The sequence below is a fragment of the Mesoplodon mirus genome (assembly GCF_964341445.2).
Source record: "Mesoplodon mirus genome assembly, chromosome: 3".
NCBI lineage: Eukaryota > Metazoa > Chordata > Mammalia > Artiodactyla > Ziphiidae > Mesoplodon > Mesoplodon mirus.
In genome coordinates, this window is record NC_138978.1 from 24,524,551 (window position 1) to 24,538,258 (window position 13,708).

The 13,708-nt window shown below is 53.5% G+C and overlaps 1 protein-coding gene across 2 annotated transcripts; it reads left to right on the forward strand.

The window, feature by feature from the left end:
- Positions 1-217: 217 nt before the first annotated feature.
- TMEM222 (transmembrane protein 222) lies at positions 218-12,288 on the forward strand. Of its 2 annotated transcripts, none has more exons than XM_082613315.1 (6): positions 218-454; positions 6,824-6,908; positions 8,207-8,238; positions 9,738-9,834; positions 9,920-10,041; positions 11,189-12,288. In XM_082613315.1, exons 1-6 carry the CDS (start codon positions 258-260, stop codon positions 11,274-11,276), a joined length of 621 nt encoding a protein of 206 aa, XP_082469441.1. In that variant the 5' UTR covers positions 218-257; the 3' UTR covers positions 11,277-12,288. The 2 variants fall into 2 exon arrangements, with proteins under 2 accessions (XP_082469441.1, XP_082469440.1); XM_082613314.1 differs by having other exon boundaries at positions 219-454; positions 9,920-10,050.
- The last annotated feature ends 1,420 nt before the right edge of the window (positions 12,289-13,708 follow it).

The following is a 13,708-nucleotide window of genomic DNA, read 5'->3' on the forward strand; positions in this document are numbered from 1 at the left end:
CGTACTGAATTACAGAATTCTCGGTCAGTCTCCCCCGCTAGACTGCGCGCTGCCTGAGGGCATCCCTTCCGCTGCGCTTCAGTGCTAGCGCGAACACCCGAGGCTGGCGGGCGCCGAAGGAGGTTGGCCGGGCCAAGAAGAACGCGGCTCCTATTCCCGGCGGGAAGGCCAAGCGTGGCGGACCCCACTTTCCGGAAGTGACGCCACCGAGCGACCGGCGCTGGATCAGGGGCAGGCCGGAGCGGGGCGCGCGCAGCATGGCGGAAGCGGAAGGGAGTTCGCCACTCCTGTTGCCGCCGCCGCTGCCACCCCCGCCCGGGATGGCGGAAGTGGAGGCGCCGACGGCGGCCGAGACGGACAAGAAGCAATTTAGCTGTGGTGGCAGCGGCGTCATGGACGTGGAGCGGAGCCGCTTCCCTTACTGCGTGGTGTGGACGCCCATCCCGGTGCTCACGTGAGTCTCCTCCGGCGTCCGCCCGGGGACCGGGAGAGCCGGGCCCGCGTGGCGTCCGCCGGTGGCCCGGTGCCAGCCTCCGGCCCCGACACACAGCAAACCCTTCCCGCGGGTCCGGGGTTCACCAGTACCCCTCCACCCGCGCGGTGCCAGCTCTGCTGGTGAATGGGACAAGCTCCCCTCCCTCATTACACCTGGTCTGAGCTGAGAGAAAGACAGTTGTTGACCGCGGAAAGGTATTGAGGCTGGGAAGCTAAGGACCTGTGGGCGTACAGAAAAGGGGCCCCTAACTGGGTGTGAGAGAGACATCTTCATTCACTCACTGGCTTATTCATTCGTTAAACAAATGATTGCTGGTCACTTCCTATACGCAGGACATCCTGCTGGGTCTGGAGGCAAAAGTGGGAGTTTGATTGGGACCACACCGACTCCTGGGATGTCGTCATTGGAAGGGCCCCCAGGGATCTGAGAGTCCAACCCTTTGTCTCACAGATGAGGCTGAAGATCACACACCATCTCAGTTGCAAAGCGCATTCAGGTCCCAGGCTGTCTGCCTCCCAGACCAGGGTTCTTTCTATGGCATCAGCCTTTGTCAGAAGAGAAAGCAGGTGCTCCAAAACTGCTGGCGCCTTTTAGCAAGGAGCTTGGGGACGGGGAGGGGGGAGTAGGGAGCTGGTTTGCCCTCGTGCTTCAGCCTTGACAGCTGATAATAGCCACTCCTCACAGTGCTGGACAGTTGGCCAAGCTCTTTTACACCCATTTTCTCTGAATTCCACAGCCACTTTCTAAGGCAGGAACTATATTCTCGGATGATGAATTTGTACCATTAAATGTCTTGATCATGTTCACATGACAGTAAGCAAAAGCATCCCAAACTCCGTTTTCTGACTCCATAACCTGCTCTCGTTCGACTACATCCTGTCCCCTCTCACCTGACGAATAGATTTGTTCCCTGTATCAAAAACAGCCAAGTGGTGTGGAGAAGGGATCATTTTTGTCCTCATATGTTGCTGATCCTAAAATGAGCTTAATTCTTGTATTATGTTAAAATACTTCAGTTGTTCTGTTTTCAAATGCTTATGCATTTGTTTAAGAACACCGAAGTCTTGGACTTCCCTGGTGGCGCAGTGGTTAAGAATCTGCCTGTCGATGCAGGGGACACGGGTTCAATCCCTGGCCCGGGAAGATCCCAAATGCCGCGGAGCAACTAAGCCCGTGTGCCACAACTACTGAACCTGTGCTCTCGAGCCGGGAACCTAGCTACTGAGCCCACATGCCTTGAGCCCAGACTCTGCAACAAAGAGACGCCACTGCAACAGAGAGTAGCCCCCACTCACCGCAACTAGAGAAAGCCCGTGCGCAGCAACGAAGACCCGACGCGGCCAAAAATAAACAAATAAATAAGTAAGTAAATAAATTTATAATAAAAAAAAGAACACCCAAGTCTGAGTCCTTTCAAAATAAAAATTTTAAGAAAGTGTTTTCATTTATTAATTCAGTGTTCTTTTCTTTTTTAAAAAAAATTTATTTATTTATTTATTTATTTTTGGCTGTGTTGGGTCTTCGTTGCTGCATGCGGGCTTTCTCTAGTTGCCGCAAATGGGGGCTACTCTTCGTTGTGGTGCGTGGGCTTCTCATTGCAGTGGCTTCTCTTGTTGCGGAGCACGGGCTCTAGGCGCACAGGCTTCAGTAGTTGTGGCACACGGGCTTAGTTGATCCACAGCATGTGGGATCTTCCTGGACCAGGGCTTGAACCCGTGTCCCCTGCATTGGCAGGCGGATTCTTAACCACTGCGCCACCAGGGAAGTCCCTCAGTATTCTTTTTAGCACACCTACTAAGTGACTCCTATTTGCCTAGAGTAGTTCTAGGTAATAAGAATATACAGTGGTGAGTAAAACAGGTATGATCCTTGTTCTCACAGAGTTTAAATCATGGTGGAAGGAGATAGACAGTAAACAAGTAAACTAATAAAAGAACTGAGGGCTTCCCTGGTGGCGCAGTGGTTGAGAGTCCGCCTGCCGGTGCAGGGGACACGGGTTCGTGCCCTGGTCCGGTAAGATCCCACATGCCGTGGAGCCGCTGGGCCCGTGAGCCATGGCCGCTGAGCCTGCGCGTCCGGAGCCTGTGCTCCGCAACGGGAGAAGCCACAACAGTGAGAGGCCCGCGTACCGCAAAAAAAAAAAAAAAAAAAAAAAAAAAAAAAAAAAGAACTGATAGTGAATCGTGCTATGAAGAAAGTAAAATGTTAATGTGAGAATAACTGGGAGGGAATGTATTGGTTTTGAGAAAACCTGTCTTGTTGTCCCGAGATCTCTTTGGTTTTCCCTGTTCTCAAAAACACGTCTGTGGAGCCCTCTGCTCTTCAGAGAGCTGGTAGCAACATTGAGTGGAGGCACCACGATCCCCAGTCGTCGGGGCCGGAAGCAGCACGCACCCCATTTCTATTCAGATCTATTTACACGTGTTCATAAGATGAATAAGGCCTACTGCCCCATCAGAAGGCTCATGTTCCCATCAAAGGACTCGCCTTCCAGCAGCAGAGAGACAGGTGAACTCACCATTGTAATACATTGTGGTGATTGCTGACCTAGAATGCGGAGCTAGGAATAGATGTGGCACAAGGAACTGTCATTGATTTTGGAGGGGGGGGGATCAGAGAGGAGGAAACTGAATCCAGAGATCTGTCTGTCCCCTCAGAAGTGTTGATAATTCTGCATGAAAAGCCAGATAACAGCTATTGCTACTACTAAAAACAGCAAAGATTGGAAACTTACTCTGTTCTGGGCTCTGTTCTAAACATTTTATATTCACTGTCTCATTCAGTCCTTTTATCAATGTAATGAAAATAGGTCCTGTCATCCTCATTTTATACATGAGGAAATAAAGGCTTAGAAGCCAGCATAGGGCTTTTTTTCCGCTGAAATAGTCTACCTATACCAGGTAGAGCTCCAGAGTCAATAACTCATTCATTCAATAAATAGTTCTTGAGGACCTATTATGTACTAGGTCTGAGTAGACAGTAGCCCACAAAGCAGCTTTGGAGCTTGCCTTCATGGAGCTTCCAGACTGACAAATAATTGAGAGTTTCTTCTCTGCAGCTTCCCCAGGCGCAGACTCTTCTGTTTTCTCCAGCCTTTACTCTAACTTCCAGCGAAGCCGTGGTATGTGGAGTATTGGTCAAACCCAGACCTTCTCCCCAACCAGATGAAAGGAATTGAGGGTGGGAGGGGGAGATGGGTCTTGAGATTAGGGCCTGAGAAGCCAGAGGAGCTACTTTCCCATAGTTCTGAGTGTCCATCCTGTGGACACTATGAGTCTAAAGTGACTTATTGTACGCCAGCCAGTCCAGCCAATCAGATAGCAAGTATTTATTGTACACCCCATGATAACAACATTGGGCAACTACCAAGTGCAGGGAAGTGTCATAAGCATTTTGCAGGCATATCCTGTTTGATCCTCACAATCGCCCCCCATTGAGGTCATCATCATCACTGTTCACCTCTCACTGACAGGTGGGAGTGAGTGCCTGCCCAAAACAGTCAAGACTCAACCCAGGTCTGACCTCAGAACCTGACTCCACTCTTAAATGCATGATATTCATTCATGCATCATTTAGTCAATGACTGCTTAGCTCCAGCTCTGTGCCAGGCACAGCCCTGGGGGCTACTCTAATCAATAAGAGAAAATCCCTGCTCTCTCGGAGTTTACATACTAGAGGGGAAAGACAGTAACCATAACAGTAAACAAGATGATTGCAGATAACAGTAGATACTATGAGGAAATTAAAGCAGAGTAATGGGATCTGGGATGCCTGGGGTTGTGTGTGGCTACTCTAGAAGGCACTGTCAAGGGAAACCTCCAAAGTTGACTGTTGAGCTGAGGCCTAAATGATGAGAAGCAGCCAGCTGTGTGAAGCTCTAGAAGAGTGTCTGGGACGAAGGCAAATGTAAAAAAAAAAAAAGCATTGAGGTGGGAGGATTTGGTGTGTCTGAGGAGCCAGAAGTGGGCAGTGTAGCTAGAGAGAAGAGTGAGGTGACTTCAAGGAATAAGCAGGGCCAGACTGTTGGAAGGAGTTTGGAGTATAAGTGTAATAGGAAGCCCGTAATGGATGTTAAAGCAAGGGAATGACAGAATCTGGATCATGTTCTTAAAAGACCACTCTGGGGAATTCCCTGGCCGTCCAGTAAGGTTGGGACTCGGCGCTTTCACTGCCGGGGGTCCGGCTTCAATCCCTGGTCCGGAAACAGATCCCGCAAGCCATGTGGCACAGCCAAAAACAAAAAGACCACTCTGGCCCCACCATCCTTTCAGGTGGTCAAGCTGCAGACGTGGAAGAGCTCTATCCTATCGTCATAAAACTGCCCAGTCTTCCTTTTAAAGATCTTTTCAAGCCATCTGCTTCTCACCTGACCAGTACTCTGGTCAGGATCACCATCATCTCTTGCCAGTATTCCAGAACAGCCTCTGAACTCCTGTCCCCCTCCCATTCTCCAGGCACGTGCAGCATTTTGCCTTGGAGTTTTGCTTTCTGCCTGTCAACATCCTGTGCTTTCACAGGTCAAGGTTAAAAGTTACCTCCTGTGTGAAGTCTTTGCTGACTCTGCCCCAGCCCCATGTAATTGTTTCCTTGGGCTATATCTCTGTGGCTTTTGCCTCCACCTCCCAGCAGGCAGCCTTCAAATCAGCACGTGGCTGCTGGCCCTGGGAGTCCTTTTTTCTTTTTTTCCCTGTGAGTCCTTCTTAAACTGGATCAGTCTCTCCAGCACCTAGTTCCTGTAGAGCCACGGTTCTCAGACTACAAACAGATCCGGAGTTCCTATGCATTTTGCATATCGGAGTCCAACTGAGATTTGGGTTTTTTTAAGTGCCCATGGCTTTTAAAAATTCAAACTTTCGACTTCCCTGGTGGCGCAGTGGTTAAGAATCTGCCTGCCAGTGCAGGGGACACGGGTTCTATCCCTGGTCCGGGAAGTTCCCACATGCCACGGAGCAACTGAGCCCATGCTCCACAACTACTGAGCCTGCGCTTCAGAGCCCGTGAGCCACAACTACTGAGCCTGCGTGCCGCAACTACTGAAGCCCGTGTGCCTAGAGCCCGTGCTCCTCAGCAAGAGAAGCCACCACGATGAGAAGCCCGCCCACCACAACGAAAAGGTAGTCCCCGCTCGCCACAACTAGAGAAAGCCCGCGTGCAGCAACGACGACTGAACACAGCCAAAAAAAATAAAAATTAGAATTAAAAAAAATATCAAACTTTCAGTTCCTGGAATACATCATGCTTCTGTCCTGATCTCTACCCTTGCACACATTGTTTCTTCATCATTTCCTCAGAGGAGCCTTCTGAACCCCACCCCCACCCCAGTGTGCGCACACGCGTGCACGCACGCACGCACACACACACGCTGGTTTAAGTGCCCCCAACACTTTTTAAAAAACTTTTTAATTGAGGTATAACATGTACCATAAAGTGTAAAAATCTTAAGTATACGGCTCAGTGAATTTTGCATGTGTGTGCACTCATGTCACCCAGGTCAAGAGAGAGGACGTTTCCAGTATCCAGTGGGCTCCCTTGTGCCAGTCAGTTCTGCCACAGAAATAACCCCTCTTCTGCCCTCTAGCACAATAGATTAGTTTTGCCTGTTCTTGAACTTCACATAAACAGAATAATATGCATGCACTTTAAGTTTTCTTTTACTCTGCCTTGTATATATGAGAATCCGTGTTGTGCATAGCAGTTTATTATTTTTCATTGTTACCTACTATTTCACTGTATGACTATACCCCAATTTACTTACCCATTTTACTACTGTGGGACATTTGGATTATTTCTAGGATTTTTTAATCAACTTTATTGGGATATAATTCACATACAATAAAGTGCATACATTTTAAGTGTGCGGTTCAGTGAATTTTGACTACTGTTGTTTCCAGCTATTTTTTAATAAAGGTGCTGTGAACATTCTTGTCCACGGCTTTGGTGGACACACGCATTTGTTTCTGTTAGGTGTATACTCTGAAGTGGAATTGCTGAGGTAGAGGGTGTGGTACCAGTTTTCGAAAGCTGTGGAAACAATTTATTCTCCCAGCAGCAGTGAGAAGACAGTTGCAGTTGCTCCGCCTCCTCACCACACGCAGCGTTACCGTCCTCTGAGTTTAGCTGTTCTGTGGGCCGCGCTGGTTCCCCGCTCTGCTGTTCGCTTGCACTTGCCCCTCTTCTGTACTTGCCCTCCCGCCGCCGCCGCCCTAGTGGACACTTACCACACGTTATATTCATATGCTGTCACCCTGGATGGACTGTCCCAGCGTCTGTCTGACCAGCTGAAAGACACCCACAAACTCTGCCCTTTCCCTGTCCTTTTTTCCACAGGTGGTTTTTCCCCATCATCGGCCACATGGGCATCTGCACATCCACAGGAGTCATTCGGGACTTTGCTGGCCCCTACTTTGTGTCGGTGAGTCCCCATTCTGCCCCCCTCTGGAGGGTTCCAGGGCCCAAGTGGAAAGCTAGTCTATCTTGCCCACAGGCAGCCTTCCTGTCTCCCCAATATGCAGGAGAATGCAGATGCCATGCAGTCCTGGTCCGGCCCTCTGCTTCTCACCAGTGTTTGACCCCTTTCCCCCTTCTCTTGCCTCCAGGACAGGCCAGGAGGGCAGTGTGGCCAGAAAGATTCTTAAGTAACTGATCCAGGCCTTTGCCCACCCCGGGGTACCAAGACCTGGGTAGGGTTAGAGGCAAGAGTGGAGAGTCAGACCATCCTGGTTCCTTGGTCCAGGAACCAAGTGTCTGGACCTTCAGAAGGTGGGAGTCACAAGGCAGGGGCACAGGGGAGGCTGACATGGTTCCCTGGGTGTGGCCATGGAGAAGAGGGGGCGGACCTTCTAGAATGAACCAGCTGTGTTCTCAGGTCTGTTCCCTGGGGGTGTGCCTGAGATAGGGCAGTGGGCTTGCTCCAGATGAGCAGGCAGTATCCTGCCTATTTCGAGGTGGCAGCTTCCTCTCCATCAGAGGCTGGGATGAATGGGTGTGGTGGCACCAACCTGTTTATATTCGTATTTGTCATGATCATCTTAACACCACAAAGGTCTTTCATACCCATTACTTTCACTGTCATATACGTGTATGATAATTCATCTTTGACCAGCTCTGTCAGCAGATTCTGAACCCAGAATCTGTCCCTTTGTAACTCCTGTACCCCACATCTTGTGTGGCAGGTCTAGGACTTGGCTAAAACATCCCCCTCGTAGCAGGCCTCTTGAGGCCCAACCGCTGTGTCTACCCCACTCACCCCAACCCACCCCGCGTCCTGCCTTGACTGCAGTCACACTGCCAGATTCTGTGTGGGCCACCACTGTCGGGTCAGGAGGTCAGAGGGTGTCCTCATTCACACCACGAAGGAAACCACTTCCCTGTGGACAGGGACCAGAGATTGACCAGAGAACCTGGAGAAAACAAGGCCCAGAGAGGGTGAGAGAGTTACTTGGCAGCCACACAGAGGCAGTCATGGCTGCACCCCAAGTCTTCGGTCTCCGGGGGCAGTGCTCTCTGCACTCCTGCCACACTGCCTTCTTCACACAGAAGAGCCGCTGCTGGCCCTTCAGATATCCCGCCAACCCCAGAGCAGGGCCCGGGCTCCACTTCTGCCCACCCACCTTACCTCCTTCTAAGTCACGACACTTCCACCACCAACCCAGGTCTGTCGGCTGAGCTGGATGCAGTTCCCCACTGACCTCTGCTCTTGTCCCTCAACAGGAAGACAACATGGCCTTCGGGAAGCCTGCCAAGTAAGTGGTGGACATCCGTGTGATTGGCCCTAGAGCCAGCTTCCTCCTACCTGGAGCAGCAGGCCAGGCCTTCTGGGGCACAGCAGGAGCCAGCAGCCTGAGGATGGGGTGAAGGGGGGCAGCCAGGGTCTACCAGAGTATCTGACCTTGTACCACACATCTCCTGCTCCAGTCCCTGGCTGGGTCCTTTATCCACAGGCCGTCTAGGCCTTGCCTCAGCCCTGCAAGGTCGTGTTTTCAGCTCCATCGGAAAGGTGAAGATAAGGAAGGGACTTGGTCAAGATCACACAGGAAGTGGCAGAGCTGGGACTCACACGCAGGTCCGTCTCACTCCAAAACCTGGACTGTTTCTCCTGCCCCTCAAGGAACAAACATGCCATTTAAGGTGTAAGGGAGGCATGGTTTGGAACTCTGCTGGAAAGTTCTGGTTGGAGAGAATAAAGGCAGTTTAGTCTCTCCTGCAGCTATTGCTGGTTTGCATGGGATTTTTGGACTTCATTTTTTCTGTCTTGGGGGCCCACCTCAGTTGTGGGTCTGGTGACAGTGCCTCAGTCTTCAGTCTGCTCAGAACAGCATCAGATGCTCTGTTGCCCAAGGCAGCGTCCAGGAGGGTGGAGCCCAAGGAGGAGTTGGTGTCCCACACAGCATAGGCGGCCTGGAGCTGGGCTCTCCAAACCGTGCTGACGTCCTCAGGCAGGTGGAAGTGTGAGCCAGGGGCCTCTGGTCTGGGTGTCTGCTGCCAGACTGCTCCTCAGCGAGAGCTGTACGGACACCTGTTTCCAGGCAGGAACCCCTGAGCAGCTGAAGTCCCGGCCACGGTGGTTTCTCACTGGTCCAGTCTGTAGGCCCCTCTGTCAAGCCATTCCCCACATAGTAGCCAGAGGGCGCTCTGACCTCCCAGTGCCCCCTGGCCCGAGACCCTTTGGGGTGTCACCCGGCTTGAGGTTCACAGACTTTAGCTCCACCAGCTATTCTCCCATTCACCCTAGTCTCCCATGTGGGGAGATGGGGAGAATGCTTTCTGACGGACGAACTCCTCAGGATGACATTCAAGTCGCCCAGAACGTGGCCCCCCTGCATCTCCAGCCTCACCTTCCAACATCCCTCACCCCGTTCTTCCCTCTAAATCCCCCAGCAGTGCCCAGTTTCTTAATTTCTGGTACACACTGCACAGTTCTGTGCCGCTTCCTCTGTTCAAACTGTTCCCTCTCCCTAGAATATTCACTCCCCATTCTGCGCCCGGCTAATCCTTCCTCCTTCACACTGGACTCAGGTGTCACCCCCAGGAAGCCCCTCACATCCCCAGTGAGTTCATATCCGCCCCAGGATCCACATGGCAGTGGGCATGTCACACTGTTGCAGTTGTCTGCTGTGTGGCCCTTTCCCTGGACCTGGCTCACCCCTGTTGCCTCAGCACCCAGCTCAAGGCCCTGCACAGAGCAGGCGTCAGGGACATTGTGGAGCTGAGCCAGTGCCCAGAACCCCTTCTCCACCCTCAGGTACTGGAAGCTGGACCCTGCTCAGGTATACGCTAGTGGGCCCAACGCGTGGGACACGGCTGTGCACGACGCTTCTGAGGAGTACAAACACCGCATGGTAGGTGGGCTGCTCCTGAGGGCGGGAACGGGGGTGGGAGGTTTCCCCGCAGCCCATCCTGACCCAGCCCGTCCTGCATCTCCAGCACAGTCTCTGCTGTGACAACTGCCACTCACATGTGGCCTTGGCCCTGAACCTGATGCGCTACAGCAACAGCACCAACTGGAACATGGTGACCCTCTGCTGCCTCTGCCTGCTGTATGGGAAGTACGTCAGGTGCGCTGCCTGTCCCCCTGGCCGCCGCCGCCCTCCCCGGGGCCGCTCTCCCACGGATCCCAACAGGGCCATTTCTGGGGTCCTGCAGCCAGCAGGGACAAAGCAGGAAAACAACTAGCTGAGCTCCTGGTGAAGAGGGCAGTGCTGTCTGAAGCCCAGCTCTGTCCCTTGCTCCCTGTGAGATCTTGGGTAGCTGCCTTGGCCTCTCTGGAGCTGCAACTGTCCTTGGTAACATGGAGATAATGATTCTGGCTCCTCAGGGATGCTGCTTGTGTACAGAGCCCTGTGCTCAGGTCCAGTGAACAGGTGGACCCTCAGAAGAGGGTGGGTGACCCCATAGGGGTCCCTCCCAGCATCCCTCGTCAGAGGCAGGGTTCTGGGCGGGTGGGCCCCAGTGGTGGCCTGGGATGACCTTTGAAGCCCCCGCCTCATGACTTGTGAGGTCAAAGGCCTTGGTCCTAATTCACAGATAAAGGGAGCTCAGAGAAGTGGAGTGACCCTCCCACCGGGGAGCCAGCACACACCTGGGCTGACCCAGCTGCCTCCAGGCTTTCTTCCAGCTGTGCTTATCATTAAGAGCTTCTAAAAAGGAGATTTTTAGGGTCTTTTTTGGTCCAAAGGCTTTTAGAGGTCTCCTGGGAAGACCTTATCTGTGGTCACACAGAGACTGAGGCAGAGGCGGGGTTGAAGCCGGGCTGAGCCATAGCCCGGTGCTAACTCTCGCTGACCCCTCCCCGCCCACTGGGCTGTGAGCAGAGGGCACTCCTGGCTTCCCCACCCAGACTGAAGACTTCTGGGTCCTCTCGCTGACGACCTCTCCCCAGACACCGGGGTGATTGTGGATGGAGTCAGGAAGGCCCAGAGGGTGGGCGTGTCTCCTGTACCCACCCAGCGAGGTGTCACATCTCCACCAGGAGCCTGGAACAGCCCCTGCCCAGGACCGTAGCTGGTGCTCCTCCACAGCGGGCACCAGGCCTGGCCCAGTCCCTTAGTTGACTGAGTTTCGGGGTGAGGGAGGTAGTTCCAGGAGCTTCCTTGGGGGAAGCGGCCCCGTCTGGGTTTGTGGGAGGACAGTGTGCCGGACCACACGCCCACTCACTGGGCCGTTCCCTCCCATGCTCCCCTCTCTCTCCATCAGCATTGGGGCCTTCGTGAAGACCTGGCTGCCCTTTGTTCTCCTCCTGGGTGTCATCCTAAGCGTCAGCCTGGTCTTTAACCTGCGGTGATGGCTGCCCCATGGCCCTGGGCCCACCAGGCTCCTGAGGAGGCAGCCGCCATCACCTTTCGTTCCAGATTCTTTCTCCTCGCCCCGAAAGGCAGGGATGGGCCTGCTGGTTTTAGTCCAGGGGTCTGGGCTAAGTGGGGTGGAATAAGGGCTGAGGATGAGCACGGGGTGGTTTTTGTGTCTGTTTGCATTTCGTGTCTCACTGGTTGCTCAGAAGCTCCCTGCCCACTCCTTCCCAGGCTTGTGACTCCCACCCTTGAGGCACCCTTTGTTCATCTGTTGGAAAAGCCTTAGCTTCCCTCTAGAGCTGTGTCTGCCACTGCCTGCTGGGCTCCCTCTGCCTCAGCCCAGTGCCTGGTGGGGGAGGGAAGGATATTTGGACCCACCAGACAAGACAGCACAGGGACCAGAGCTAGATTTGAAGCCCATTCTCCTGCCAAGACTCTGGTCTCAGGGTGAAGGTACACTAAGAAGTCTGCATAAACTCAGCCACCCTGGGGCCTTCTCCACTGGCCTCTAGAATGGTCCAGTAGGGCTGACGGGCCCCCTTCAGATGTCCGCCAGAAGCTGCACTAGGGGTAGTTTGCGCCCCACTCCTAGCGGCCACCAGCCCATGCAGCCCCCTCTTCCCACTCTCCCAGGGCCTCCAAGCACTTGGGCCCATCTCCCCCCTGCAGTTTGGGGCCTGGGCTCCCCCAACCAGGCTGGAGAGATGAGTGACACTGACGTATCCAGAGTGACCCCTGCAGATCAGAGTGATGTAACAAAACTTGTCCTTGGCCCCAGGAACGGGCCTCGCACTGGTGACGGCACCCCTTGGGTCCGAGATGTCAGGGGGCCGTTGGAGCAGCCAGCGCCATCAGGGAGCTGAATGGGAGCTGTCTCCTCCCACCTCCCACGGCTCCCCCTTCTCTTCAAGTTGTGGGACAGGCCTGTGCTGCCCCCCTCACCCCTGCTCCATGGATTCCTTTGTGTGGGGCTCCTGGGCAGGACAATAAAGAGTTTTAACTCCAGACCATGCTTGTCCTTGATTTCTCCCTTCGGTGGTCCCTGGTTTCACTGAAGACATGCGCTCCCTTCAGCTCCTATCTTCGTGGTGAACTTGGGTTCCTCTGCCTCCGGCAAGGGGTCTGGTTGCCAGGGACACAGTGGGGTCCTCGTCCAGTGCCTGGAGCTTGCAGGAGTCAGCATCCCTCGGGTGTATCCTGCTCTGAGCCGGAGCGCTGCGAGTTCTCCATGCCTCGTCCACCATCCCAAAGCTTTCTCCTTGAGGCAGGCGAATATTGAAACCCCTCCCATATTCCCTGTTGGGAAGAACTTGGCAGTAAGATTGGGAGTCAGTGCTGACGGACCAGGGCCCTGGACCTGGCCCCCACCGTATCCATTGATCACGTTGCCAAGCTCCCCGTGCTCACCCCCAGTGATCCAGTCACTGCCCTGCTCCGTGGTGCCTCTACTTCTCCATGGCCTTCGGGACCCTGCACTCTCACTCTCCATGCATCCCACTCTACCGAGACAGGGCAGCACCTGCTCTCCAACACCCACCCACTTCTGGTCCTTTGCTTTCCACCTGTTGAAGTCGTGCCCTTCCTTCTCAAGGCCCAGCTTAAAAGCCACTTCCTTGGTGAAGTCTTTCCTAACCTTGCCCTATGCCAGGTATCACTTTAGTTGAACTAGCAAAGGATTTGGTCTCTGAATCCTGAGAGCCCTTTGTGTTCACCCTGAGGATGGCCTTGGGGACAGCTCTAGCTGTGGCCTTCAGGGCCCTGGATCAAGTGTCCATCAGCTCATCCCAGACCCTGCGGTGCTGTGGTTTCCAAGCCTGGGGCTTCTCCAGGGTATGACAGAGGTAACCCCTCCTCTCTTCAGAGCAATCCCATTTTCAAAAGTCTGTTCTGCCTATGGGTCCACCCACCTAAGGGTTGGGGTTAAATTCTGGTATGGAGGACACCACAGCAAAATGGACACAAGCTTTAAGGCCTGTTTTCACCCAGCAGAACTTTAAAGCAGCCATGTGGTGATGGGACATAAACAGGTGCCATAAAAATCACCAACAGTCACTGACTGCTCACTATGTGCTGATAAAGTACATCATTTATCCTCACCACAGTCCCATGAGGTAGGTGCTCTCATCCCCATTTTAATATGAAAAAAAGCACAGAGAGGTGACACGACCTGCTCGAGGTCACAGAGGTAGGAAGAGTGGAACCATGTTCAAACCCAGCAGCCAGGCTCCAGAGCCCCCATTCAGAGCCACCCTGCAAGGTGGCCCCACTGGAGCACACGAGGGAAAGTGGGGTGGGTCTGTGACCGACAAGAAGGGAGAGTGGGCGCTGGAGGCAGGAGAAAGGAATCTCTTTACGACAGTCCCAGGAGATGGCTGCCATTGTCCCTGCTTCGTAAATGGAGAGAGTAAGGCTTACAGAGATTGTC